Source organism: Amphiprion ocellaris, chromosome 17, assembly GCF_022539595.1.
Source record: "Amphiprion ocellaris isolate individual 3 ecotype Okinawa chromosome 17, ASM2253959v1, whole genome shotgun sequence".
Classification (NCBI taxonomy): Eukaryota; Metazoa; Chordata; class Actinopteri; family Pomacentridae; genus Amphiprion; species Amphiprion ocellaris.
The window spans coordinates 28095738-28123210 of record NC_072782.1 but is presented as its reverse complement, the minus strand read 5'-3'; the positions used below and the strand labels follow the sequence as shown (position 1 = coordinate 28123210).

Here is a 27473-nt window from a genome sequence, read left to right as displayed (position 1 = left end):
CCTTATATGGGCCTTTCTGCAGGTGGTGGGTCCATTGGAGTGATATAATACTAATATATAGCATATTTGCATTTTTATGTGCCCCCACTTCCTACATTTGTTTGAAATTCATGCAAAGTATGGTATAGAACGAGGTTAGCCAACTTATGTCCGATTACCTCGAAATGTTCAGCATCAAAAATAACACTTATTTTTGCAGAAGCGTTTGCATATTTTTACCAGAGGATGGCCTATTGTTCCGGTTTCAACCCTCCAACTTGACATTTTATTTAAATTTCTCCATATACAATGTACATGAACATGAATTGGTAGTCTCTGACCCTTCTTGTTGAAATTTAATCACTTGTTATACAAATAGAATGTCTGTTTTGCATTCTAGCTGCTGGTAAATGTCTCTGAGAGAAACAATTTTCCTTTTCATTGATTGTGTTTCGATTTATCTTTGCAGGGAGACGATGGTGTGATTGGACCCCCGGGGAAAACTGGTCACATTGGAAGGAGGGTAAGTCCTCTGGGCTTCATTGTGGGGAAACCTGTGCAGGTATAACTAATGTAGAGGTGTAACAGGGAATCCACAGGAAGGTCAACATCAAGTCATTATCTCTATTTGTGAAGCTAATTCTGCTGCTTACAGATTTGTCAAGAAACGTCCTTTGTTTGGTGTCAAAGACAGGAATTTTAATAGATTTATCGGCTTGTTTGCATAAAACATAAGTGGCCAAACATGGCATCTTGACATGAACAGGTTCATACATAAAACATCAGCTGGTTTTGTCTTATTGGGTTTTTTTTCACCTCATTGAAAAACATGGCGTCCTCAGGGGAAACGAGGGAAGGCTGGAGCCAGAGGGACCAGGGGAGACCGAGGACCAAAGGTAGGAGAAATGGAAACACCACCACCGGCTCCATGTTCACCTGCTTTTATTATGATGCACGACTCTACAGTAGATTGTGTTTTTGTCGTCTAGGGTGAAGAGGGAGACATAGGAGCAGTTGGCGTACCCGGGTGGTCGGGCCTCATCGTAAGTCACTTTATCGTTCACCAAACCACACGTCAAAGCTGATCATATCTACTCTTTGGCTCTGGAATTGCTTCTTCAGGTCTCCCTTCCATGCTTCGGTGGTTTGGAGGTTTTCTACGAGTGCTTTTGATCAGTCGGTAAATTGATTTCTTGTGTGTTTGTCGCCAAGGGAATCCCTGGTTTACGTGGAGAGTCGGGGGATCAAGGTGACAAGGGGAAAGAGGTAAACAAGACTTAATAAACTCCACACCGATTCAGTAAAAGCTTTGTATTCGAGACAAAACCCAGCAGGATTGGACTCCATTTGGCTTGTTAAAACAGAACAAGGTGTTTTTAGTGGGAAAGTAACAGTGGTTTATCCTAAATTCGATGAAATAAGATCTTCAATAAGAATCCTGGGTTTATTAGCTTCTTATAGATGCATAATGTACCTTTTTCTCTGTCAACATTGACATAGGTGTTAGAAAACCAAGAAACATTCACTGTAATAGTCAAGTTTTTGTAGCGCACCCATGGAAAAACTGATACATTTAAGTCTGGTGCAACATCAACACATTTAAACTTGTGCATTATCAGTATCTTGCATGTTTAAAATACCCTGTTCAATATTGATTACTCTACATGTACAAGAATCTGTGCATCATCAGTTTTACTTTTCTACTTATGGAAGAAGTTGTGCAGTACCATTGTCTTTTTTATATATATATATATATATATATATATATATATATATATATATATATATATACACATATGATTTATTTAATGTTATCTTTTATTAAAAAAAATTCTTTCAAAAATATGGACATTTCCAAGTGACCCCCAACTTTTGAACAAGAGTGTAAATATATTAGAAAAATATACAAGGATAGAAAATGCATCATTGTGTAAAATCTACTGTGAATAAAACTTTTACTAAATTGAAAAGTGGCAAATAAAAAATACAATAAGAATATACAGTGAGGAGATGAACGTTGTATTGATAGCTGTGTAATGGCAGCAGGAAAACAGAAAACTGCACAGAATAACTAGGAAAATCAAAATTAAGAAGCTGCAATTGGTGAATTTTGACTTTTTTTATCTTAAATAGTTACTCAGATGAATTAACTTGTTTTCAATATGATTGGCAGCTAATTTAATAGCTGATTACTAATGGATTAATCTATGCAGCTGTAAATTACAGCAGCTACAGTATGAGACCACAACAACGTCATAACCTGTAAATAACAAAGTGCAGAAAGTGGCACAAAAAGCCGTTTTATAATGTAATATGTACTATTATCAAAAATTAAAAACACACAACTCTTTTGAACTCCGTTTTGGCTGCAGCAGAACTTTTAACCACATTATTCTTGAATTTTCTTAATGTGTTTATGTGCCTTTGGATTGAAATTAAAGGTTTTAACTACAGTGTTTGTGTGTTCAGGGTGAGAAAGGAGACATGGGACTGGATGGACCTCCTGGACGTGATGGAACGAAGGTAGAAGATCAAGATTTAATGTGTTAAAAAGGACATCAACTTATTATCTAAACAAGAAATAATTAGATCTGATGGCAGATACAGTAAAGATGCGAATATCATGAGTATACCAATAATTACAGTAAAAATACAACATATCCTCTCCAAGTTGCATCCACCAAGATGGTTTTTCTTTCATTTATTGGGGCTTTTAGAGATAATTTTGTGATTTCCTGACTCAGGGTATCCGTGGTGCTGTTGGATTCCCGGGTCCACAGGGCATAAAGGGAGAACAGGTACACAAAATTGCAGATTTACAGCAAGTCTTCTCATGTTTTGTGTTTTAAAAGTGGAATTTTGCCATCTTTGAATGTGGTTTTTCAATTTTGCAGCACTGACAGATGTGTATGTGTCTTTATTTTCTGGTTTTTTTTTTTAGGGAAACATTGGTCCACCGGGGTCGAGGGGGACGATGGGGATGCCTGGATTTCCTGTAAGTGTCACTTCAGACTACAGAAATACATTTAAATCTTTGAAACACTTCACAGAACAGGAGGTTTATCTGTATTTACTGTGTCTGCTTCGTTTTTGGCCAGCATGTGCTTTTCTTCCCTTTGGATGCACAACGCTTTTGCAGAAAATGCATTTTTTTTAACTTCTTTCTCACATTTTGTTCTTTAAATTCAAGCCATTCACGTGTCACTCAGATGCTTTTTGCCAGATTATGTCTAAAAATGGAAGGAAAAGTGGAATGGGTGCAGGAAATGTTATGGTTTTATAATAACTCCTGTCATTCCTGCAAAGTGGTTATCTGTCAGGGTGTTGAATCGTTCAAACTTCCGTGTCTTGGAGGAAAAAAATAAAATAATGCATCAACTCGGGTTATAAAATGTGCAGCGACAGGTTCCTAACGCAGCAGATAAAAGCACTCGGAAGCTCCTTCTTGGTGGTGGGAAATCACACTGATGCCATTTTCTTCTCTCCTCTGCAGGGTTTGTTTGGATTAAAGGTACGATATCATCGACTCGTCTTGTCTCTTCAGCTGTGAAGCGGCAACCGTTGACGACACGTAATCATAAAACTGTCACATTTCCAGTTGAATCTAATGAGATCTTGCAGCAGTTCTTATTTATTAATTTAAGTGTGGTTTTACACGTATGTGGAGCTCATCGTGTTTAATTGTCCCCGCAGGGTTTGAAAGGTTACCCAGGTCTGCCTGGACTTCCAGGCAGGAGAGGGCTGCCGGTAAGTTCACCTCAGAGGAGAAAACTAACCTGAATTTAGGCTCAACGGGTAAAAAAAAATGACCTCCTGATGATAGAATTTGCTCTGATCATTCATGTTTTCATTAAAGAATGATGTATATTTTACAAATCGTGCTACAGTATGTTAACTTGTGAGCACAACTGTATGCATTAACTCATACAATTGACAATACAAGAGGATTTAGTTCCATTCAATATGAGATTAATTTGTGTTTTTATGTGTCTGGACTTACTTTTAGGTAATTTAAATTTAACTTTTTGGATAAATTTAGCAGTTTCTCAGCTATGTAAGACATTGTCTTAATTATAGTATCTTTAGAATTGTAAGGATCCCTAATGTGTCCCCAGATTGTGTTTTTGAAGTTTCAATTCAAAATTATGAAAAGATCATTAATTTTACCGACAATATTTCTGAACAGAAAATTTCACTGTATGCAGCTTGAAATTCAACTAAGCCGCAACATTTCAGGAACAAGGCCACACAACTGCAACTAACAACTATTTTTTTGTTAGAAATGTATTTTTTTGTCTCTAAAACGTCAGAAAATGTTGAAAAATCTGTCTCTCAAAGCACAACATGACTCAGTCCTCAAATGTCTTGTTGAGTCCACAACCCAAAGATGTTCAATTTTCTGTCAGAGGAGGAAAGAAACTAGAAGATATTTAAATTTAAGGAGCTGGAATCAGAGGATTTTAAGCTTTTTTTCTTGAAAGATCCTTCAAATCAATTAAACAATATCAAAATAGTTCAAGATGAATTTAGCAGTCGATATCTAGTTGTGTAATCTTTGCATCTCTTCTCTGTTCATTCCTGTCTTCTCATTTCTCAGTTTCCTCGGTTCCTCCGAACAGAAAGTTTCACTGTCTGCAGCTTTAAATCCAACTGAGCTGCAACATTTCAGGAACAAGGCCACATGGCTGCAACTAACAACTACTTTTATTGTTAAAAAATGTATTTTTTTGTCTCTAAAATGCCAGTAAATGGTGAAAAATGTGTTTCCCAGAGCACAAGATGACTCAGTCCTCAAGTGTCTTGTTTAGTCCACAGCAAGAAACTAGAAAATATTCACATTTAAGAAGCCCAAATCAGTGAACCTTTGTCCTGAAAGATTCCTCACAACAGTTAAGTGATATCAGAATAGTTGGCAATGAATTTAACAGTTGATATCTTATCAATTAGTGGTTGCATTTCAACTCTGTTCAGTCTTCCCTCTTCCCATTTCTCAGTTTCCTCGATTCCGTTTCTCGATTCCACTTCTTGTCTTTTAGTCTCCTCACCTAAACTGTGAACCAAGGAGAGATTAGTCGAGGCAACAGGCATTTAACAAAATGAAACGTCCTCATTTTGGAGCCATAATCAGAAAGCGACATCAATTAAATAGGATTTGTTGCATATCTGCATCATCTGTCCACTGTTTTGTTTCAGTCTAATGCTGTATTTTATGAACAAAACAGTCTTCATGATAAATTATAGTTTATATCTACTCAGAATTCAATTCACAATGAGGACTCACATATGGTGTGAAGCATTAAAGAGGCATATGACTAATATAGAAATAATGAGTGGTTTGTTTTATTTAGACTGAAGGATGAATTTTATAGACACATTTGTCAGTCTGGTTTATGTGGTCCAGCTGTGCCTCTTTTATACACTGGTGTTTAGAAGTTTGGGGTATTTTAGAAATGTCCTTATTTTTGAAAGAAAAGCATTTTTTTCAATAAAGATACCATTAAATGAATCAGAAATACAATGCTTTAAGACGGATTTCCAGGAGGACTGAGGAGGTAAGGAGGCTTAACATAAGACTCCTCTCATTTTGCTAATTGTAGCTCCCTCGTTCCTTCATTGTGTGACCTGTAAATCCATGTTTGTGCATCAAAACAAAGAATGCTTCAGTTCCTAAAATGTATATGGAGGATCAAAGAGGCTACTGGAGGTACTGTGAGTACAGATGCACAGCTGTGTTTGCATTTGTGACATAAAAGAGGCAACAAACAGCTGGAATATACAAACCATGTTGAGATATATCTCTCTCAATATCAATATATGTCACTCTTTATTTGTGTAGTACTATTATGTGTGCTACAGCTGTTCTTTACCTCATACTGCACACATATGAAAGGAGGACTAAGGAGGGACTAAGATGCGAGGAAAGGAGTCGAGGATGTACAATTAGTGAAATGAGACAAAAGGATGATTTCTGATCGATGTAGAAACAAGGGAAGGGTACTTTCTTACATTCTGTTGGTCTCTAGACACATTGGACACATGAAATACTGTTAAAAACTATGAAAACTGACTAATATGCATTAAATGGGTTGAACACATTGCTGATTTTACAAAAAAATCTAAATATTACATCTTTTTTTAATCTTACTGAGTCATTCACATTAAATCAAAGAGTTTCAAGACAAAATAAAGCAAAATTAGTGCCATTTATGTGAGATAATGCTTGTTTTTGTTAAGACACACAAAAAAACCAAGCAATTTTTTGATAATTATGTGATGCATAGTGTTGTATTTTGTGTTTTAGGGTCCACCTGGTGTTCCCGGACCTCCAGGAAAACCTCTGAACATGACTTTGACTCAACTCAAGGTGACACATTTCTTTACTGATTCTCTGAAAACATTTTCCTGTGATTCAGTCGTATTAATGCCCATTAACACGATTGAATCACAGGAAAATTGATCATAAGAGCATTTGGAATGTGTTTATACAAACAGGAGAAGACACAGACGTTAAAAAACTCACATTTTCCCTCTACCTTCATATTACCAGTGTGTTTTTTTTCCCCTCATCTCCAGGACCTGATGTATTTGTCCGATAAGCCCAACTACCCTCTGATCCAGACGCTGCTGGATTCTCTGCAGCTTGAGCTCCGGCTGCTGCTGGATCCTCCTGATGGCAGCAAAGAGCGTCCAGCCACCACCTGCCTGGAGCTGTGGATCTGCCACCCCGAATACAGCAGCGGTCAGTCTCACTAAACCATCAAAATATGAAAACAAGCAGAAAGTCAGACTGAAATACCAAACTGGAGCTTCCTCACACGTCTACATCGTCCTCATTACAGCTTTAGAATGTAATACAAGAGAAGGATTAAGCAGAGAGAAGAGTTCATTTTGACTTTATTAGATTTTAGATAAAAGTTTCATTAACTATGATTATCTGCAAAGAAAATGAGGCTGGAGAGTTTCATTTTCTTTTACACATAATTATCTTGCAAACTATACATTCAATATAGTTTAGATTTAATTAGGTGTATCTTAGAGCTTCAATATATAATAAGTTGGCTCCTAATTTCAATTAATTTATTTTAATTCACAGCACGGCAGAATGAATTGGTTTTCTACATTTTAATTTTAAGCACACGTACAACATTAAGCATAAAAAAGTGACACAAATTAGAGATTCAAGACAGTTTCATTTTCTTTGCACATAATTATCCTGCAAATTGTACATTTAGCTTAGTTTAGCCCTTTTTAGCTTTGCTTAGAGCTTATAATAGATAATAAGTTGGCAGTAAAGTAAATGTATTTCACAGCATGGCAGTATGTGGCAAGAATGAATAGGTTTTCTGTACATTTATTTTCATTTTAAGCACACGTACACGATTAAGCATAAAAAAAGTGACATACAAATTAAAGACTCAAGAGAGTTTCATTTTCTTTGCACATAATTGTCCTGCAAACTGTACATTTAGTATAGTTTAGCTTTTTTTTTAGAGCTTTGCTTAGAGCTTATATTATATATAATAAGTTGGCACCTAACTTAATGTAATTTAATTTATTTCACAGAAATGACAGAATGTGGCAAGAATTAATTGGTTTTATACTTTTTATTTTCTTACATTATTATATTTTTTTACTTTTTTATTCAATAAATTGAAACTTAAAACTGAGACTTCCTACAATCACACAGACTTTCTTCTATAAATAAATGTTTTGCATTTTTTAACTACATAGTAAAAATACAATGAGCTACCACAGCATTTACACCACTAACATGTAAAGTAAACTACATTTATGTTATTACAGTGGCACTTGTACTTTTTTAAAAAAAAAATTTCTTATAAATTTGTGGCCCAAAAAGACCAAACTATAGCCTCTTCCTCAATATATTTATGTTATAGATGTTATTATGATGCCACAACAATATCATGAGCTTTTATTTTAGCACCACCGCAACTTATTGTTCTCACTGATGCACTTCGCTAACCTCTCTAGCATTGAGAATAAGAACACTACAGAAATGTTTCTGGTTTATTGTGCTCTTCAAGCTACTCAAACATAAAATTGTGGCCTTAAATTACTGCACTGGTGACGTTTTACTGCCACTGGTGTCACAGTCCACTAAAACTGGACGACTTTTATTGTCAGCAGCATTACATGACACAGATAGACACTTTGTAAGACAATATTTATGTGTTTTTTTTCTATTTTGATCCATTTGTCTTTTGTAAAGATTTTTAAAGCCATTTTTGGTATTGTAATGTTCAGCAGACAGTATATGATGTGTATAATATAACATGAAGGGATGAATGCATGGAGCTGCAGCTTTGTAGGCTTTGCAGGACAGTTTCTGCACCAGATCCTGTGTTTGTAGGGGTTTATGGGCTGCAGAGAAGAAGATCTAGTCCTGAAGGAACATCTAGGAAGCTGCTGAAAGGTTTCTGACACATACTGATCGCCCTGGTGAGATGATGTGACCAGGTTACAAAGTGTATAAAAGAACTGATATGACATCTATATCTAAATATTGCAGCTGATTCTGATTAAAGATCGAGAATTTCACATTTTCTCTTCAAGTTAGAGCTCCTATACTACCTAGAAAAAGGATATTTTCCTTCACGCTGCCAGTTTTTCACACTTAATATTTCTTTAGCCCACTCCAGTATGTTGTGTTTCCCGTATTGCAGCAGTCTTACTGTCAGCACAATACTTTGATCCCTGCCGTTCTCACTGAGCTCTCTCTCACTAACCTTTTCTCTGCAGGAATGTATTACATCGACCCCAACCAGGGCAGCCCGGCCGACGCTCTGCTGGCCTACTGCAGCTTCACCTCCACTTCAATAGAGACCTGCCTTCATCCTCAGGACTCTCAGGTACGGAGATGCCACCCGAGGAAGGCTGCAGGAAATTCCAGCCGCCGGATCAATGGCGTCGGCCGTTAAACCTGATGTCGCCGCGTTGTAGGACTCGAATCTCAATTTGACGACTTGTCAGGCAGCTCACATTGTCGTAGCTTGGCTTGAACATGAACTCAGTTTCTAACCTTACAGGAAATTTCCTTGTCTGGCTATGAGTAGCGGTGAAAGAGTTGCAAAAAGTCATGAAAACAGTTGATTTGCTAACTTTTTTTTTGCTAAAATCCACCAACTGCTGCACTCATAAGCCCCCTAGGAATAAATATACTGCAAAGGTTCCCACTAAGGTGCAGAATTAACATAATAAAATGCTCTCAAATGTGCACCAAAGTAGTTTAAAGCCTGTTATGGGTAAATTAGGATGAAGAGCCTCTATATGTTTAGTAAAGTCCATCAGATACCAGAATAAAACACACAGAATAGCGATGGAAGGTAGGCAAAAGTTTACTTTTTTAGATAATATGTTGGCACTTAAACTGAAACTTCAAACTTTAAGTATTTCAACATTTTTGTTTTATATAACACTCCAGCTGTTTCAGTATTTCTATAGTTGCAACTTGCCTGTGAGAGAGTTACAAAAAGTCACAAAAAAACTTTTTCTTGCTAAAATCCACCATCTGCTGCACTCACAATGCCTCATACGGATAAATATACTGCAAAAGTTCACTCTAAGGGGCAGAATAAACATAATAAAATGCCTTCTAATGTGTACCAAAGTTGTTTAAAGCCTGTCATGGGTGAATCAGGATGAAGAGCCATGTAAACTTCCTCTGCATACAACAGTAAAGTCCCTCAGATATCAGAATAAAACTGATTCTAAGGCCCAAGAATAGCAAAGGAAGGTTGATGAAAATGTATTTTTTATACATTAAGTTGGCACCTAAACTGAAACTTGAAACTGAGACTACCTACATGACTTTCATCTTAACTGCTTTTTCAAGTAATTCATTATTTTTATTTCAAATAACACTTCAGCTGTTTCAGTATTTCTAGAATTGCATCTCTCCAGTGAAAGAGTTACAAAAAATCACGAAACCAGTTTATTTGCTGACTTTTCTTTGCTAAAATCCGCCATCTGTTGCATTCACAATACCTCCTAGGAAACAATGTGCTGCAAAAGTTCCCTCTGAGGTGCAGAATAAACACGATGAAAAGCCTTCTAATGTGCACCAACGTTGTCACGGGTGAATCCGGATGAAGAGCCATATAAAGTGTCTCTATATGTGACAGCAAAGTCCTTCAGACACCACAATAAAACTGATTCTGGTGGTCGAAAGTTTTAAAGGTCGTCTGAGGTTAAAAAGCCACAGATATGGGCTTAAGAAATGCTTTAATTCACAAATAGTTTTATGATGTATTTATTGCTATATCTGCATTTATTGATGGTTATAGTGAACGAGGTGCAGTAAGATTCGAAATATTAGCGAAATTGCAGTATGGACGAGTCCAAGTCCAAATAATTATAACTTTCTTGATATTTTCTTGACATTTTGAAACAGACTTTGTAAAGTGCTTTACAGACAGGACAAAAAAGACAAGAAGAATACTCAGGAAGAACATTAAGAGTTAGACAGAGGGTTGAAAAGAGTATTATTAGTAGTAATAGTGAATAAATAAAATAAACACATGGTAAAAGAAAATAGTGCAATAAATAAAATATGAGGAGCTGCATTTTTCGATTAAAGGTCCCTCATGGGTGGAAGAACATAACGCGCCTTGCAAAGTACATAAAAACATGTTAAAGTGCTTTTTTTTTTTTTTTTAAAGTGCCATTCACTGTTGCTAGGTTGGTATTTACTCTAACATACTTTATGTGCAGAATCTGGTGGCCTTTCAGTGTAAAGGAACACAATCAGTGCCCTCTCCAGTGCCCCCACATGAGAGGAAACATAATGTCGTGATGAGTTCTCCTCCGGTGAACAGAACATGATGAGGTGACCTGCAGGGTCATTGTGTGGGAGCATAAAGAACATGAGATACTGTGTCCTCTGAGATGTCCTCTGAGATGCCCTCACAGTGGCCATTATGGTAGAAATGAGCGCGTCCTTTATATGAGATCTCCATTAAGACAATGAAGGGCATTTAAAACTCTTTGCAGCCCTTGTAGCCGACATTATTGCATTCAGTAGATCTTCATACACAAGTTTCTTTGCGGTTTACATTTACCAACCTGTTCTCTCTCTGGACCTAAGGATTGCTGTATTGTTTCTGATTTGTGGAATGTCAGTTATTTTAACTATATTTGTTTCCAAAAATTCATGTTTTAGTTTTGCATATTGTTGAAACTATCAGTATTAACATTAATATACAAGTTAAATTGAGAGAAAAGCAGCTGATTCTGACACGTTGTAGTATTTTCTAGGTTGGTTTCATATGTAAGTTGGGCTAAAAGTGTAACATACTAAAGAAGGTGGATAGTAGGAAGCTAGATACTAAATGTTTGGTGCAAATTGGAAAGAAACCTTCATCTTAACCAGCTTATACCTCTTTAGCTTGGATTATCTTGCATTTGTAGGGAGTGAGGTTAGCATTCCGTTAGCTTGTGATCGCAAAATACCGAAAGCAGACAGAAAATTGTAGACAATGCAAAGGGGTCTACAAAATACAGCTGGATGCAGTTTCTTCATGCTAAGGTTGAAGCCACAGCTGCAGATATAGCAGAAAAGATGAGATCAACTGAACTTGAACCTTTGAATTGGTTGTATAAGGTTTGAAATAGGATCCTGACATTAAAGTGTTTTGTTTTCTTCTTGTACAGGTTAGACCAGAGAGTACCAAAGATGTGCTGGATAAAGTTCAGTCCACATGTTTGCAGGTTGTGGATGTTGCTTTGACACGTAATATGCACCTTAACATTAGGTTGTTTTCCACTGCAGGAATATACAGGCTGCTTTAGGGCAGCCTGGATCTTTGTGCAGGTTCCAAATGCAAGATCTGACCCTGTAGAACCTCTTTTGGGGTCAAAAAAGTATCTACTCCAGGGTATGTTCTTCCTGCTTTAAAAGACCAATGTTGATTACTTAACCTCAGAGAGGGAGATGAGTGTTCAAAGAGCTGGAGTTACATCTAGTAACTAATAATTGCAGTATAGCAGGGTGGATTATCTTGGTGGGAAGGGCTATTATTATCGGGAAATGCTGTTGCCATGGGAGGCTTGTGCTTAGTCTGCAAAAACAGGCAGTTTTCCAAAGCAGGAACTTGGGGCATGAGATGTCTCAAATGTTCCTAGAAACAACCCCATCATTGTACTTTTCAGCCTTTTTATTTTCATTGCGGTGTTGGATCCAACAACTTGGACTCCAAGTGCACCAAAACAAAGACTATTAGTAGTAACTGGTTGTACCAATGGAGGGTGATGTTGGTTTATGTGGGAAGTTTTACCTTAAAGCTGATGATAGCTTCTCAAGAGATCATCAAGAGGTCGGAAAATCTGCCCTCATTGTCGTCTCCAAGGTTTATCCAATCAACATCAAGACAAGGGATCAACCAGTATGGGTTTTTCAGGGCTGATCCTGATTATCAGTCATCATGAAAGATCAATACTCAATATTTGGAACCGCTTCTTCATTAATAAGGCAACTCCAGCAATAGGTTTACTGATCGATCGATTGATTGAGATTAATCAGTTTGTCTCCTGCTGTTCTTCTCTGTTTTCTTAATGTTTCTCTGTTCTATCACTCAACATTATTAGTTATTGTTTTCCAGACTCTGTTTCAGGTTAATCTGAGGCTGCCGTTTAACTTAGCTGCTAGCCATTAGCATAGCATCAGCCACTGCGAGAAGAGCTAATTTCCTGGTTTGTGGCAATGGCTTGTGATTTTGTTCCATTGTTGAAACCACAGTGACTACAGACAGAGAAAGAGCAGCTGTATCACACCCAAAATAGTGCTTTTAATTTGGCGATATTTAGAAAAATGTGTAGCTGCCTTAACAATCTGCCAACAATCGGTCCATCTCTAATCAAGGCCACCCAGGAGCACCGATCCTAGCATTGGTACTTTGTTTGCCTTCCAAAGACAGCCCAAAAAGAGGTTCTACATGGTGGTTCTTGCAGTTAAAACATGCACAAAAGGTTCAGGTTGTCTTAAAACAGCCTGCAAGTTCCTGCAGTGGAAATAAGAACATCCACACAAATTCCAAGACCCAAAAAAATGGTCGGTAATATTGACCTGTGAGTGGTTTTAATGTTGTGGCAGATCGGTGTACACAAAATTAATCAGAAATAGCAAAGTTACTGTTTGACCTTCCTGCTCTTTAGTCTTTTGGGATGCCAAGAAATATGCTGACTTTTGTGCAACTTAACCGCAGTTTATCAATAAATTCATCTCCAGTAAGTGCATTAAAAATTAGACATTCTCATGGGAAGAAGTGGAGCGACGTGAGGCTAAACAATACAAAGATTTTCTTCTTATTATTAACATTTTTCTGTACTTCAGTTTTTATGAAAACATAAAACACACGACTGTCAGTCCGACATAAAAAAAAAAAAAGTGGACTCAGTCAGTCAACCAGTTGGTCTCAGATGACTGGAAGTGAATGTATTGTTTACTAATGCAGCCACTTTGCTTCTGATTCACGTTTGAGCTGCAAACAAATCCAGAGCTCACAGCTGAGAGTTTGAACACTGGTGACCTCCACAAGCGTCTGTACATGTGAGCAGGACTTTGCATTCAGATTCTCTTTTTTTCTCCGCCTGCAGCTGCCCATGAAAGCCTGGATGGAGGATTTTTCTGAAGAGGGATCATTTCAGTGGCTCAGCAGGCTGGATCGAGGGTTTCAGGTGAGTGAAAATACTAGAATAAAACACTGATGCTAAGGCCTGAGGATAGTGAAGGGAGGTGGACAAAAGTTTTTAAGGTTGTATGAGGTTGAAAGGACACAGAAATGAGCGCAAGATGCCTTTATTTCCAAACAGTTTTATGATACGATGATAAAAACGGCATTTATTGATGGTTTTAGTGAGTTTGACGTTACCTAAATTGAAATATTCACAAAATTCCAAGTGCAATATCCAAATAATTACAATAATAACTTTCTTCATAGAGCACATTTTAAAACGGACTTTACAAAGTGCTTCATATACAGGCCAAAAGGAATACTAAGGAGGAATAGAAGAAGAATTAAGAAATAAATTACAGCAGAATTAAATAAAATGATATATAATTTAAGAATTAAATATGAATCAAGAATTAAATAACATTTTTTTCTTTATTTTATTATTTTTCATTTTAGATAAAATGAAATAAAATAAGATAAATAGAATAAATGTAAGAATTAAATAAAATTTAAGAATTAAATACAATTTAATCCTATATTTTATTTTATTTAGATATAATGAAATAAATAAAAGAAATATAAGAATTAAATAAAAATTATAGAATTCAATACAATTTAATTCTTTATTTTATTTCAATTTAGATAAAATGAAATAAGATGAATAGAATAAATATAAGAATTAAATACAATTTAATCCTACATTTTATTTAATTTAGATAAAATGAAATAAATAGAAGAAATATAAGAATTAAATAAAAATTTTAGAATTCAATACAATTTAATCCTTTATTTTATTTCAATTTAGATAAAATGAAATAAGATAAATAGAATAAATAGTATAAAATTAAAATAAATATATGTTAGTACTTCACTGCTTGAGTTAAGACTCATTAATGTACAGTAACAGTATTTATCGCACTGTATTCGTACATCTTATTGTCTTAGAAAATGCACATTTTACATTTTATGCTTATATTTTTCTACTTATGTATTTTTGCACTGATTAATCTTCTAAGACTTTGAATGGGAGCAACTATAATGCAAACAACTTCCCCTCCAGGATCAATAATTCATTTAAGTTAAATAATTAAATAAGAAGAATTAAACATGGTATTAGATTTTCAAGACCAATCAATGCAACAACATCAGATGAAATAATTGAATAAAATGCCATAGTAAGGGAATAGAACAAGTGGAATAAAAGAAAATAGAGAGTACAACCCCAAAAGCCAGGCTATAGAGAGTAATGTTTGTGGTAATAGTGAATAAATTAAATAAATTAGTAAATTAATAAATGGTTAAAGAGAATAAAATGAACAATAAAATAATTACAATAGCAGGAGCAGCATTTTTCAATTAAAGGTACTATAATTTTGACAATTGTTTATTCAATTAGGGTTTGTTTTTTAATGTTGTTGTCTTTTACTAGTTTTATTATCCAGGTGCCAACGTGGTCCAGTTGCGTTTCCTGAGGTTACACAGCAGCACCGCCATCCAGAAGGTGACGTATTCCTGCCATCCAGGACATCGACTGGGCCAGACGGACCGAGACGTCAAGTTCCTCACAGACACCAGGAAGCAAAGTTACCTTGGAGCACTGAAAGATTGTCAGGTAGGTTAAAGAAAAGCTGTTTAAACGTGGAAGAACTAGTGTAGCTGCTGCATTAGATGTCCTTCTGTTGACTTTTTGCAACTATGTTTGCATGGAATTGTGGTTTTATTACTGTCAAGATCATGCAGCAGCTGCAAAAAAAAATTCATTAAAGGAGCTTCAAATCTCTGGATCTAGTGAAGAAGCTCCGGTGGTGGTTTGTGATTAAAGACGATTTGGTTTTGAGCCTTAAAAACCCTAGAAATTAAGAAAAGATCTGGAAGAGAACTGATCAGTCAGCTACTGTACTATATTTGTATAGCAGTTGTCATACAAATTAAATGTAACACAAGTGCATTAAGAAATAAAAATGCAATAAAACAATACAAACAACCCCTGACTTTGTGTTGTAAACGAAGGACTAAAAACACTCTAAAATAACGTGCAATGAGTAAACAACAGATATAACAGAATGAAATAAACACAAATTAAATTAAATTAGATTAAAGATGTTATCACTTCATTTCACTTCTTGAGATAAGCCTCAATAATGTGCAATAACTACTTTTTTGGTGCAAAAACACAGTATTTATTACACTGTAGACTTACATTTTATTGTCTTAGAAAATACACATTTTACATTTTCTGCTTTTCCTTTTTCTACTTATGTTCATCTATGGATTTTTCTAATGTTTATATTTCTAAGACTTTAAATGATAAGCAATTTCTCCTTGAGGATCAATGAAATATTTATAATTTGGAAAAAAATAGAGATTGACGTCAAAAATCGTGAAATCAGAATGCTAAAAAAAATTGCTAAAAATTAAGTAATAAACTGTACCTTTAATAAACTGATATATGTAAATAAGCAAATAAAGAAACGAATGAATAGAAATAGTTCTATGAGGAGAAATGCATACACTATCGTTCAAAAGTTTGGGGTCACTGAGGAATGTCCTTATTTTTGAAAGAAAAGCATTTTTTTCCAATGAAGATCACATTAAATTAATCAGAAATCCAGTCTAGACGTAGTTAATGTGGTAAATGACTATTCTAGCTGGAAACAGCTGATTTTAAATCCAATAATCCAAGGTGGCGTACAAGCGGCGAATATAAACAAAGCCTTCTTATAGCGCTGTGTGACGACGTATTCGTCTGCTCCGTTTACCAACTAGTTCCACGTAACCAGGCCAGACGTAACGACACAATGCCGTAGGTCGAGGACGTCATAAACCGAGGACCACTTGTAGTGACATTTTGAGGACGCCATCTTGGACTTAATCGCCATTTTTCCTCCATTTTCTGACAATTAAGAGACCAAACAACTAACTAATTAAACAAGAAAGTAACCAGCCCTACTGGAAAACAAGAAATTGTCTGGGTGACCCCAAACTTTTAAAGAGTAGTATAAATAAAATCCATTAAATCAATCAAAAGTCTGACTAAAAAGGTAGATCTTGAGTTTAAATTTAGTAACATCTCTTTCTGCTGCCCTCAGATGTGGACCTTATACCAAAGAAATGATTAAACATGCTGAAGTGTTCCTGCTACATATCATTTTTATTCTTATTATGGTAAAAATAAAAGGATTTGTTGTGTTTTGTTGTTTTTCAGCCTGGAGAGGAGACGCTTTCTGGTCCTCGGGAGTCGGTGTTTGAGTTTGAGGACCTGCAGCTGCTTCCTCTGAGGGACGTGGCTCTGATGGGAGGAGGAAACTTCAGCCACCTCTTCGGCCTCACAGTCGGTCCGGTGTGTTTCAGCTAGAAGTCGCTAACCTCCGTTGGAAACACGGAGACGACGACTGCAGCTCCCACTTTCTGAAGATCATCTTCCCCTCCAGCCGTCGGAGGATCCGATCTGTCGAGTTGAGTGACTCCGTCTGAATGAATTTCAAAGGGCACACGTGCGCTTTTTTTATGTCACGGAGAAGTCAAATTTGTTTACAGAGACATTTATCTTGTATTAAATAATTTAATAATGTATGTTTTTTATCCTTTATATACAATGTTCTTTTTTTTTTAATGTTTTTGTTGTGTATTTAGGGATTCTGTCATAGCTTTCAGTGTGTATATAACTGACCTTCTAACAATGTGTTCCTGCACACGGCTCCTCGTCTGTTACTGTACTTTCGTACTGTAGGTGAACCCACGTTTCACTTTAACTCAAGGTGCTGATCAAGTTTTATTATTTAATCCCAAAGCCAGTAGATCTTACTTGTCGATATGTCATCTTGTCAAAATACAAAGCATTGGTTCTTGTTTTTTTTTTTTTTTTCACATAATTGTATTTCTCAGGTACTTTAATGACACGTGTGGGCGCCAAATGTGCCTCTTTGTGTTTGGACTTTGCAAGTGTTCAGATGAGAAAAGTTAAAGGACAAATCCACGAAAACCAACAACGCAATATTGATTTTCGAAGAGTTATTCAAAAAAACTACACCTCATCACCACAATCTGTAGTTTCTAGTCAGAAATGCTCACCAGGGGCTGCAGTGAAAACCATGTTTGCAAATGCACACAGCAGGAAGTTATTGGTTTAAATCCCAGCCACGGAGCTTCACTGCATGTTGTTCACACTCCTCGCTTTCCTCCAAATGTCAGAACCGTCTCCACAATTTAGCTAATAAATGCACACAAAAAAAACTTAAAAAAAATCCTGGAACAAAAAATAAATACCTAACTGAAGGCTGTACTACGAAGCAAGATTAGTGGGTTATAGCAGGTATGTGGAGCTTAAAGTCAGAGGTGTCAGTGTTTGTTGGTGTTGGATAACCATGGTAACTGATGCTGCACAGTTACATCACCATGGTAACTGATGGTTGACCTGCTTTTGACATGGTTCTGTTCAGAGTTTTGGCTTCGAACCTTCCATAAAAAGCGTTTCCCCCTCACCAATTCGTGACGCAGATTCTCCGCTGAGGCAATGTTACAGCAGACGAACTGTATGCATCACGTTGCCGTGGTAACCCGATGCAGAAAATGCATCGTTGTGTTGTTGTGTTTGGCTCTAATTTGCCTCCAAGAGCATTTTCCACTGCTGGTGCTGCAGCTAATCAAACACAGAGGAGAAAATTCATTAGTATGTTGGTATTTATCACAGAGAATATTCAACCAGTGACATTAATTTGACCAAAAACTTCCGATTATCCTTCATTATGGAGCACTTTTAGACCTAAATGCACTCACTTTGTAGACCGTTCTGTTCAACTAAATAAAGTTTCAGAGCTCTAACGTGCAGCCGTCGTCTTCTCAATAAGTGGTAAAATAAATATGTGAACTTACATGATTGAATTTTATTTTACCAGCAGTCCTCTATTGTGTCATGATATATCTTAATATTCCTCATAGCTCCCTATCATAACAACCCATTCCTTTTACTAAGGTAGGCGGCACCTGATTGGTCCATTTAGTGCAAAACCAGAGTCAAAATGATTTCAATTACCTAAAATACCTCCAACATTATTTAAAACTTGTACAAATTGACACAAAAATTGTCCCAAATGAAGCAAAACCTGTCCAAGATGACTGAAAATTGTCCCAAAGGACTTAGAACTGGTCCAAGATTATTCAAAATGACTTAAATGACCTAAAATACACCAAACAATATTTAGAATGTGTCCGTGATTACATAATATTTTTCCAAAATGAGACAAAATTGTCCCAAAGGACTCAAAATTACTTGAATGACCTAAAATACATCCAACATTTTTTAAAACTTGTCCAAATTGACACAAGAATTGTCCCAAATGACAAAAAACCTGTCCAAGATTACTGAAAATAGCTCAAAACCTGTATAAAATGACTTGAAAATTGTCCCAAAGGACATACAATCTGTCCAGATTACTCAAAATTTCATAAATTACCTGAAGTACACCAAACTTTATTAAGAATGTGTCCATGATTACATAATTTCTTTCCAAAACAAGACAAAAATTGTCCCAAAGGACGCAAAACTTGTCCGAGACTAGTCAAAAAGACTTAAATTACTTAAACTACTACCACAGTGAATGCATAATCCTGACAGTGAGGCACAGAGGTGGAAATCCCTTTTTATCCGAGTCTGGAGAAGAAAACTGGGTTAACGAAGAAAGTTAAAAACCACTCATGATATCTGTAATCTCTGATGCAAACAAAACCTGACTGGTGTTAAACTTGCTTCTCAATGCAGCTCTGTGGACACCAAATGTATAACTCTCAGCTCTAAAATTGTCCAAATAGCTGATTTATTAACTCCTGATTGATTATTGGTTGCTCCATACTGCAGTGCCAACACATATCTGGGAATTAGGACGCTAAACACCACTTTTATTAGCAGTTTCTCAGTCTTTAGAGGGAAACAGTGGAGTTTAACAGAGCAGGAAAGTTGTGAAATATTTAAAAAATAGAGCAGGTTTTGCTCTTTTCCTTTAATTTGATGACAGGAAGTGAATAATATAAAAACACCTGATTCTTTAAAGCGCCAAATAGATGAACTCTTGCATCCTTTCGCTCATAAAATGATAAACATGGTTCAATCATTGATCTTCATTCAACGTTAAACCCTCTGGTCAGCTGCATAACATTAATGCAGCAGCTTTATAGGATCGCCACAGGCTGCATTAACCAGTGGTGAGTTAGGGGAGCATCTGACATGAGGAAAATGCATAAAAAGAAGAAACATACATATTTAATTTTTAAAAATCCTATGCGAGGAAAGCCTGGCATGAACACAACATCTGGGGAATTAACAAAAGTAACAATTCAGCCTGATTAATCGTCTGTTTTTCACATTTTTCCCTGAAGATTTTTGATCGTTGCTGCTTTAATAAAATTTGAACTCATGATGTTTATTAAATGCGTTTTTTTTTGTTTTGTTTTTTACCAATCCAGTTAAAATAAGGCGTGTTAGGAATGTGACAAGTGTTATTTTATGTAAAGCTGAGGTTATTCTACACATTTTCCCACTTCTTCCCAGAACAGAACTGTAATTTCTCCCACTGCTTTGTTTAAATCATGCTTTAGTTTGACGCTAATATTAATAAACCGGCCCTGCAGAGCTTCTTTGCCCTTAAATACCCGACCTTTTACTGCCCACTTAGCTTTTAGCGATCGCTGTCGACCTGAATTTCTGCTCCATTCCATCTGAGGAGCGCTGGTGTCTGGTGGAAGAGCAGCAAACCTCATAGCCAGTCAGCAGTGGGAGATGTTCAGTCTGCAGGGAGAAGATTTGAGTTAGATCTCAGGGAGTTAGTGGTGAGAGCGTATTTAATATGATCCACCACAAACAGCATCTCTGCAGCTGGAAAGCTTTCCTTCATTTTCATGCAGTTTCTGAGGAGAACCAGAGCTGAACATACAGCTGATGTTGGTTCTGGCCCTCATGTTTAATTTGCAATATTTCCTCTTTTTTTTTGTATTTAGATTTGTCCCAGCATTTCATATGATTGCCTTAGCTGGCTGAGACTGATCATTGTTCCTTTACATGTTTTGTACAAATTATCCCTCGTTAAAAGTATGAAACGACATGCTGGACATCTGTCTTGTGTGATCCCTCCGTCAGCTCCTTCAAAGAATTTGTGTCGGCTGAATTAAAACAAAAATACTTAACCATATGTGGACTCGGTGTGTTTTTATCATACTAAGTTTTGCACATATTTGGTCAAACTGTGATGATGTCGCCATTTCACAAAAGGCAACCTCATGGTGGGAAAGTCAGGAAGAAAGAATTAAAAGAGCTTAAAGACGTGGTGTAATATTTAGCTTGACAGATAAAATATTCCCTTCTGTAACTTCAGTCCCATAACACAACCAAACAGACAAAGCAGTTTTAAACTATTTTATTTGGAAAAATTAACTTATTTTACAAATTTTCAATTACAGATAACAGCTAGTAATATTACAGAAAAAAAATAATTTTCACAATAGCCATTAAAAACCAGCTGTAAATAATGTAATAATCTTATATTCTCTATTTTTACAAATGATAATTTGTGAGGTTTTTTTCTGTATTGTTTTGGATTTGTATGCTTTATTTAACATGTGACTTTAAAATCACATTTTTTTTAAATTGTATTTAAACCACCAAAAAAAGGGATTTTTACAGATGTTTGCTATTATTTGAAAAAAAGTATTTTGAAGATTGAAAAATGCCAAATAATCTTTTAAGTGCTATTTTAGAGATTTTCCATGTTCAATTACACATAAAATGACAGAACAAAACTATTATTGACTGTTAGTGTAAAAGACAACAAACACAATCTGTATTTTTTCCTATTTTTTATTCTTTGATCTATCTATCGATATCTATCTATCTATCTATCTATCTATCTGACATTTAACAGTAAAACTACACAAGCCTACTGTATTTAAATCACATACTTGCTATTATTTGAAAGAAAATGTATGTGTTTTTAGGCTGGAAAAATGTCAAATAATTTTTAATGTGTTATTTTAGAGATTTTCCATGTTTTGTTCAATTACACATAATATCGAGTAAAATGACAGAACAAACCTTTTATTGACTGTTAGCGTAAAAATAACAACAAACAAAAAACAGATTAAAAACTGTAAAAAAAAAGTTCACATTATAATATGTATTTTTTTCTTTTTGTTATTTTATCATGTGTGTTGATAAAATTAAATTTTGCCATTATTTTCACATTTCTTCATCACTTTGTAACATTTTTTGAACCACATGTCCTTGGTTTGCAGGATTTATTTTTGTTTTATTTTTATACAGTATTTAGGCTTTTTGTACAGTATTGAATACTCTCTGACATTTAACAGCGAAATTATACAAACTTCCTGTATTTAAATCGGAAAATTTTTTTTTACAGATATTTGCCATTATTTTAAATAGAATTCATATATTTTGAGGATTGAAAAATGCCAAATAATTTTCAGACTGTTAATGTACATATTTGCTTCCTGTTTTGTTAAACTACAGATCATATCCGGACTTTTTAATAATTTATTTCTTTATTTATTGATCTAATTAAGGGTTAACCTCCCATTCTCAGAGCACGTGCGCAGGTCACATGACCCTACGTCATCCCTCGTCATCTCTCCTCAGCATCTGTCAGCTTGTTTATCCCTCAACTTTAGCCGCGTTTATTCCGGTTTAGCTCGTTTGTCACTTCATGTAGCAGCGGTACCGGCCGTGTGACGGTCCCACGGACGGCTGCACTGCGCGTTCCGCCCTCTCTCATCCGAACTGCGGCACTTTTCCATTCAGAACCGAGCCGGAGCAGCGAGCTAGCCGCTGCTAGCTAGCAGGCTAACAGCTGTTTGGAGACGAGCGTCGCTGCGAGGAGCCGAGCAGCTCAAAGGTGAGTTCAGGAAGCTCCGTGGTTCAGTCCTCACCTGGATGTTATGTTTATGGTGCGTTTAGTAGCCTAGAAGTAGCTAATAATAGCCTCTTTAGCTTCAATAGCTTGCTGCTATATAGCTATAATGAGAATTGTACCGTTATCTTTATGTTTGTGCAGAAACCTGCTAGTATTTGATTGAATCCTTTAATATCTACAGTCATTTAAAGTGAGGAAACTTTAGAAATTACAAGATGAAAGATTCATAGAGCTGCCTGTTTGTTTACTTCACATTTAGCTTTGCTGTTTTTGCTGGTACTCTGATTAAATTCTGCTTAGACCACCTTAAGGTGCATCACTACATTTGAGTTTAATTATGGCACGTTTTCCTGACAGTAATGGTTTTTAGAACTCAGTAGCTCTAGCAGCCATCAGCACAGACACAGACACTGCCTAAATGTCACCCTACCTGCTCTATGCACTATAATATAATCAATCCAGCCGTTTTTACTGTCTGAAATAGCGTTATAGCCCCATTTTAAACTCAAATTGTGCAGTTTTCCACCTGCCAAAAAGTATTTGCAGCCTTTATATTGTGACTGAAATGTTTTTATTGCTGTAAAATAACTTGATTCCAATTGTGACCACTGTATTTTAAAGATTGTAGCCCATAGGATAGTTGCAGATATATAAAACCCATTCATAAATCGTGTTGGATTCTAAATAACACGATTTGAAAAGTTTGGGGTCATCCAGACAATTTCATGTTTTCCATGAAAACTCATATTTTTATTCATGACATAACATAATTGTACAAGGGTTTTCTAATCATCAATTAGCTTTTCAACACCATTAGCTAACACAATGTAGCATTAGAACACAGGAGTGATGGTTGCTGGAAATGTTCCTCTGTACCTCTATGGAGATATTCCATTAAAAATCAGCTGTTTCCAGCTACAATAGTCATTTACCACATTAACAATGTCTAGACTGGATTTATCATTCATTTAATGTTATCTTCATTGAAAAAAACTGCTTTTCTTTCAAAAATAAGGACATTTCTAAGTGACCCCAAACTTTTGAATGGTAGTGTGTATATTACTCTTCTTAGAACTAATTTTATCCATTAATTTCTCTATTCATTCACTTATTTACATGTATCAGTCTATTTGATGTACTGTTAGTTACTTCATTTATAGCATTTTCTTGTTCTGATTTTATGATTTTTGACTTCTACTTTGACTTTCACCTTTCTACATCTATTTTAATCAGAATTAGAAATAGTTCATTGATCCTGACGGGGCAATGTATTTCTGATTAATTTAATGTTATCTTCATTGAAAGTAAGCCTCTTTCCTTTCAACAATAAGGACATTTCTAAGTGACCCCAACCTTTTGAACGGTAGTGTACGTAAGAATATAGCTGAAGAGATAATGAGCAGCATATTGTCATTATTATCATTAAGAGTTCAGCAGTCTGGTGACCTGAGGTTAAAAGCTGTTACAGAACCTAGTGGTCCTGCACCGAATGTTGCAGAGACTCTGCAGGAGAACAGTCCATTGTGGTGGTGTGAGGAGTCACTGAAGATGTTTCTGGCTCGGAACATGCAAAACTAATATCCATCTATTATCTATACCTTGTTTATTATTGTTTAGGGTCGCGGGGGCTGGAGCTTATCCTGGCTGACTTAGGGTGAAGGCAGAGGACACCATAGACAGGTCACCAGTCTGTCACAGGGCTACATATACAGACAAACAATCACTCTCACATTCACACCTACGGACAATTTAGAATGATCAATTAACCTCAGCATGTTTTTGGACTGTGGGAGGAAGCTGGAGAAAACCCACGCATGCACAGGGAGAACATGCAAACTCCATGCAGAAAGATCTTGGGAAGGCCAGGATGCGAATCGGGGATCTTCTAGCTGTAAGGTGACAGTGCTAACCGCCAAGCCATGTAGCCCCGCAAAACTAACAGATTCTTTAGTTTTTCTGGCTGCAGGTTCTATGACCTTTGACTGTCCGCCCCGATTAGAGGATGTATCCACCTTCCAGAAAGGACTTCATCTCTCTGACGCTCAGCGACCCACACAGCCACGCCTACAACAACGGGAAACACCGGCGACAGTCCTGCTGGAGGGTGAGTTCTATCGGTATTCGACATGTAGATCATACTTGGAGATAATAAGTTTCACCATTATGACGCATGAATATTTGTGATGCATGAAATGAGTCTGTTTTCAAGCTCAAACTCACACCGGTCTGTTGTTCAAGGGGATTATTTGTGATCACATATTTATTTTTGTATATGATCAGCAAGATAAAACACAAGAATTTCATTTTCCGACCCTCATTTTTCTTATTTCCTGCCACCAACCCACTCCCCTCCCACTCTCTAATCCCCTGACACGGATAACCAAAGCCGTGTACGTATAATTAAACTTCCACCACAACCTAACCATTCATCCCAGCACAGTTCCCCGGCTGGCCAAGGATTATATTACATAAATCAACAACAAAGGAATTAGATAATTATGATAATCTTCTCTGTTATCACGATAATATCCACAGACACAACCAGAAGTGTACATACAAGATAAGTACATGTATAAACTAACCAGAGAATCCACATATACATGTGTTTAATATTCTAAGCAAGTGAGTCAGGAAGCAAATTCATGACAGCAAAACTGAAAAAGACCATTATTGTTTATAATACAACACTGTTTTCCACTATTTGCTTTGACTGGGTTGTAATATTTCGGCATAATGTTATCAGAGCTCCAGCTGTGCAGAACCCCAGGAGAGCCGTTCTCTTACTGACAATGCATGTGGTGGTTTACAAAGATGAGCTGCGAGACCCACTGAAAGACACCTGAAATTTGTATTTAGCTCCAAAGAGAAGCCGTCATGAAGTCGGAGGAGACTTTTCTCAGATATATTAGATGTAAAAGTTGAGTTATTTATCCAAAATCTGTTTAACCTCTAGCCACTCTGTTGTCTGGAGTATCTCTTGGCTTGATTTGTTGTGTGAAATACAACCTGTGAGTACATCTATCCTGTATTTTTGGATGTTTTCTGTGTTTTTTGGGTTATATTTTACCATATTGAATGCCAATCTAGACGTTTGGAAGTTTTAATGTATGTATTTCATTGTGTGTTAAGAGTCAAAGGTTGCATGAAGCCTCAGTTATAAATTTATAGAGTGCAGAGACAATACTGTTTGCTGAGTGTCAAGTGAAGGGAGTGATTGTGATGAGAATGCACTGCTGCACCCAATGCTGGATTAAAAACAGACAGAAAAAAAGAAAAGTGCGCTGGAGGTTATAGGATTTCTGTAAATCTTGAAATTCGCGGAGGCCTTGTTGCCCCACTATATCTTCAAGAACGCGAACATGAATATAAAGCTTTGTCACCCCACTGTGAGGAGAAAATTGGCTTCCGTCTTTCAAAAGAGAGCAGTTATGAAAAATCGGAGGCCGTTGTTAGGAGGTTGTTGCAATTCACAAAGAGCTCAAAGAGCTCTGATGCTCACCTGTCGGTTCACAGGAATCGCTGCTGAAACATAGTTAACGTCTGCGGCGGAGATACAGATAAAGTTTCACAGCACATGTAATTTTCTGTGTGCAACACACTGGCAGGTGGCAAATTAAAGGAGGAATCTTAATATATATGTGGAAAAACATGCAGATGCTTTAATGCGTGACATAAAAGCACATTGATAAGCATGAAAAGGAAGTGAATCAATGGCTGTGGCCTTCATGCAATGCTGAGCAGCAAGTGTGTTACACAGTGATACCCACCGTTATATCTTTAAAATTAATTAACGTCGCTGCTTGGAGAATTAATTAATAGAAAATTAACTAATTGAAAAGGAACTCTGGAGCTGTTCTGATCCAGGGAGGCAAAGTTGGCGTTTAATTTGTCATTTATGTTCATACTGTGATGCAGAACATTGTCTGAAAATCCAATTTTGCAAAAACAGAAAATAACTAAATAATAACGTATTTGACAAATCACCTAAGTTAAATATTAAAGATTTCATTTTCCATCATATTGTTGCAGAAATCTTGCCGGTTCTTATAATTTATAATCATTTAGTGATCTGTGCATGTGTAGAACCATTCTATGTTTCTGAAAAGTGCAAATAAAGTACAGAATCATTGATTGATTAGTTGATAAAGCTGCCCTACTCATTGTTTTGCAACATTATAATGGCCTGAAATAATTCTAATACAGCCAGAGATATTTATAATAGCTTTTAATTACTTTATTCTCTTTTATGTATTTTGTCTCACCTCACTGGTCTAGTCGGCTGTCTTAATTCTGAATTTGATCGATTAGCTGCAAGTTTTTGAAATGTTTTGGTGGCAAATCGATTCCTTGGCTTCTTTCTTGAGGTTTCGTCTTTGTTCTGGAGCAGCCCGAACATTAAAACTCGTCAGATGAAAGCATCCCCTGAGCACATTATGTGTCTGATCACCACGGTGAGATAAAACCCACCCTGCTCATCTCACTGTCTGTGTTTTCTTTTCTTTCAATGTCTTTAATCTTGTTGTTTTTTTTCACTTAAACCAACATCTTCTATGCGTCTTCTTGTCTCCTTTGCTGTCTTTCAAACTCAGGTTTTTCAGGTTTATTATGTCCAACTTATCACTGCTTGTGTTTGCTGCCAGCGCTCAGGGGTTTTAAAAATCCCAGTAATGCTTTTTGTTCAAAGGTTTCTTCATTCGATCCTGTGCAACTGGTCCTACCACCTTCCCAGAGTGGGACTACACTGGTTTTTAAGTCATTACTTCCATGTTCATGCAGTCAGTTTTGGGGACTTAGATGGAAATGCAAGTACAAGAATCAGATGTTTGTTGTTTACTAGGCAATAACAGATTTATTACTTCGCCAAGGAACATGGCAGAGTTATGTGACGATC

General features: G+C 36.3%; 2 protein-coding genes across 11 annotated transcripts in view; both read left to right on the top strand.

The window, feature by feature from the left end:
- si:ch211-196i2.1 (collagen alpha-1(I) chain) overlaps window positions 1–20848 on the top strand; it is a 139895-nt gene extending 119047 nt beyond the window's left edge. For all 3 annotated transcript variants that reach the window (XM_055019253.1, XM_035957792.2, XM_035957793.2), the window contains 15 exons: window positions 449–502; window positions 822–875; window positions 969–1022; window positions 1192–1245; window positions 2449–2502; window positions 2724–2777; window positions 2921–2974; window positions 3473–3490; window positions 3673–3726; window positions 6281–6343; window positions 6553–6718; window positions 8740–8849; window positions 13591–13671; window positions 15097–15279; window positions 16873–20848. In XM_055019253.1, the coding sequence (XP_054875228.1) occupies window positions 449–502; window positions 822–875; window positions 969–1022; window positions 1192–1245; window positions 2449–2502; window positions 2724–2777; window positions 2921–2974; window positions 3473–3490; window positions 3673–3726; window positions 6281–6343; window positions 6553–6718; window positions 8740–8849; window positions 13591–13671; window positions 15097–15279; window positions 16873–17022 (1203 nt within the window). In that variant the 3' untranslated portion in view covers window positions 17023–20848. The remainder of the gene's footprint in view (window positions 1–448; window positions 503–821; window positions 876–968; window positions 1023–1191; window positions 1246–2448; window positions 2503–2723; window positions 2778–2920; window positions 2975–3472; window positions 3491–3672; window positions 3727–6280; window positions 6344–6552; window positions 6719–8739; window positions 8850–13590; window positions 13672–15096; window positions 15280–16872) is intronic.
- Window positions 20849–22288: 1440 nt separating this feature from the next.
- Window positions 22289–27473, top strand: part of man1b1a (mannosidase, alpha, class 1B, member 1a) — a 40476-nt gene continuing 35291 nt past the window's right edge. For 4 of the 8 annotated variants that reach the window (XR_008604560.1, XR_008604561.1, XM_055019342.1 and 1 more), the window contains exons 1-2: window positions 22289–24478; window positions 24582–24686. Coding sequence is in view for 6 of the 8 variants with exons in the window: in XM_055019342.1 (XP_054875317.1) it covers window positions 24356–24478; window positions 24582–24686 (228 nt within the window). In the remaining 2 variants the exon portion in view is untranslated. Of the gene's footprint in view, window positions 24479–24533; window positions 24687–27473 lie in introns of all 8 variants that reach the window. The other 4 variants (XM_055019341.1, XM_023291518.3, XM_055019344.1 and 1 more) reach the window with 4 other exon arrangements.